At 39.4% G+C, this 1,457-nt stretch overlaps 1 protein-coding gene across 1 annotated transcript; it reads right to left on the reverse strand.

The window, feature by feature from the left end:
* On the reverse strand, positions 402-1,178 carry LOC109330903 (uncharacterized mitochondrial protein AtMg00860-like). Its single transcript, XM_019565170.1, has 2 exons — positions 1,083-1,178; positions 402-716 (listed from the first exon to the last, which is right to left on the reverse strand). The coding sequence occupies exons 1-2, from the start codon at positions 1,176-1,178 to the stop codon at positions 402-404; spliced, it is 411 nt and encodes a 136-aa protein (XP_019420715.1).

Consider the following 1,457-nt stretch of genomic DNA (forward strand, 5'->3'; position numbering starts at 1 on the left):
TTCCCAGGGTGGTACTGAAGATCAAAGTCATAGTCCTTAAGGAAATCGATCCATCGTCTCTACCTAATGTTCAGCTCCTTTTGGTCGAACAGATACTTCAAGATTTTGTAATCACTAAAGACTTCAAATCTTACTCCATAGAGGTGATGTCTCCATATCTTGAGAGCAAATACGATCGCAGCCAATTCCAGGTCGTGCGTCGGATAATTCTGCTTATGTGTCTTTAATTGTCTTGAAGCATAAGCTACCACCTTTTGTTATTGCATCAACACGCAACCTAGGCCTTGTTTAAACGCATCAAAGTACACGATGTAGTTTCCCTTCGGGTCTGGTAGAATCAACACAGGTTCTGTAGTCAATCTTTTCTTCAATTCTTGAAAGTTCTCTTCACACTTCGCCGTCTAGACGAAAGCCTTGTCTTGCCTTGTTAACGTAGTCAGTGGCAATGCCAACTTCGAAAATCCCTCAATAAACTTCTGATAGTATCCCGCTAAACCGAGGAAGCTTCTGATCTCCATTACGGATTTCGGAGAATTCCATTTCATCACCGTTCCTACTTTAGTAGGGTCTACAACAATTCCTTCACTTGATATGACATGTCCAAGAAAATTCACCGATTCTAACCAAAATTCACACTTTGACAGCATAGCATAGAGTTGGTTGTCTTTCAAAATCTGCAACACTATCCTCCTATGCTTCGCATGTTCCTCCCGATTCTTCGAATAAATCAGGATATCATCAATAAATACGACCACAAATGTGTCGATATATGGATGAAAAATCCGATTCATGTAATCCATGAACACTGCAGGAGCATTAGTTACACCAAATGGCATCACAAGATATTAGTAATGACCATAACGCGTTCGAAAAGCAGTCTTCGGAATATCCTCTAACTTCACACATATTTGGTGGTATCCTGATCGAACATTGATCTTTGAAAATACGGTAGCTCCTCTTAGTTGACCCATTAAGTCGTTAAATCTTGGCAATGGGTACTTGTTCTTGATGGTGACTTTATTCAACTATCGGTAGTCGGTGCACAGCCGTATACTGCCATCCTTTTTGTTTGAAAATAGCACCAGAGCACCCCATGGTGAAACACTAGGTCTGACAAATTGTTTCTGTAGTAAATCTTCAAATTGCTTTTTCAACTCCGTTAAATCCAATGGTGCCATCCCGTAGGGAGCTATAGAGATCGGTCCAGTTCTAGGAACCAGATCGATAGCAAACTCTATCTCCCGCACTGGGGGTGTTAAGTGCCAAAAATTAGTAAAATTGTACATGATTTGTGGGGCACTTAGTATGCATTTATGTTATAATTGTATACAATTCCTGATAACTTAGTTAATTTTGCTTTATCTAGGAATTTATTGCGTTTTTGTTGTTTCAGGTTAATAAATAAAGAAAAGAGGAGAAGAAAAGAAGAAAGATGAAGATTCTGAAGAGTGCATATC

The sequence above is a fragment of the Lupinus angustifolius genome, chromosome LG17 (genome assembly GCF_001865875.1).
Source record: "Lupinus angustifolius cultivar Tanjil chromosome LG17, LupAngTanjil_v1.0, whole genome shotgun sequence".
Lineage (NCBI taxonomy): Eukaryota > Viridiplantae > Streptophyta > Magnoliopsida > Fabales > Fabaceae > Lupinus > Lupinus angustifolius.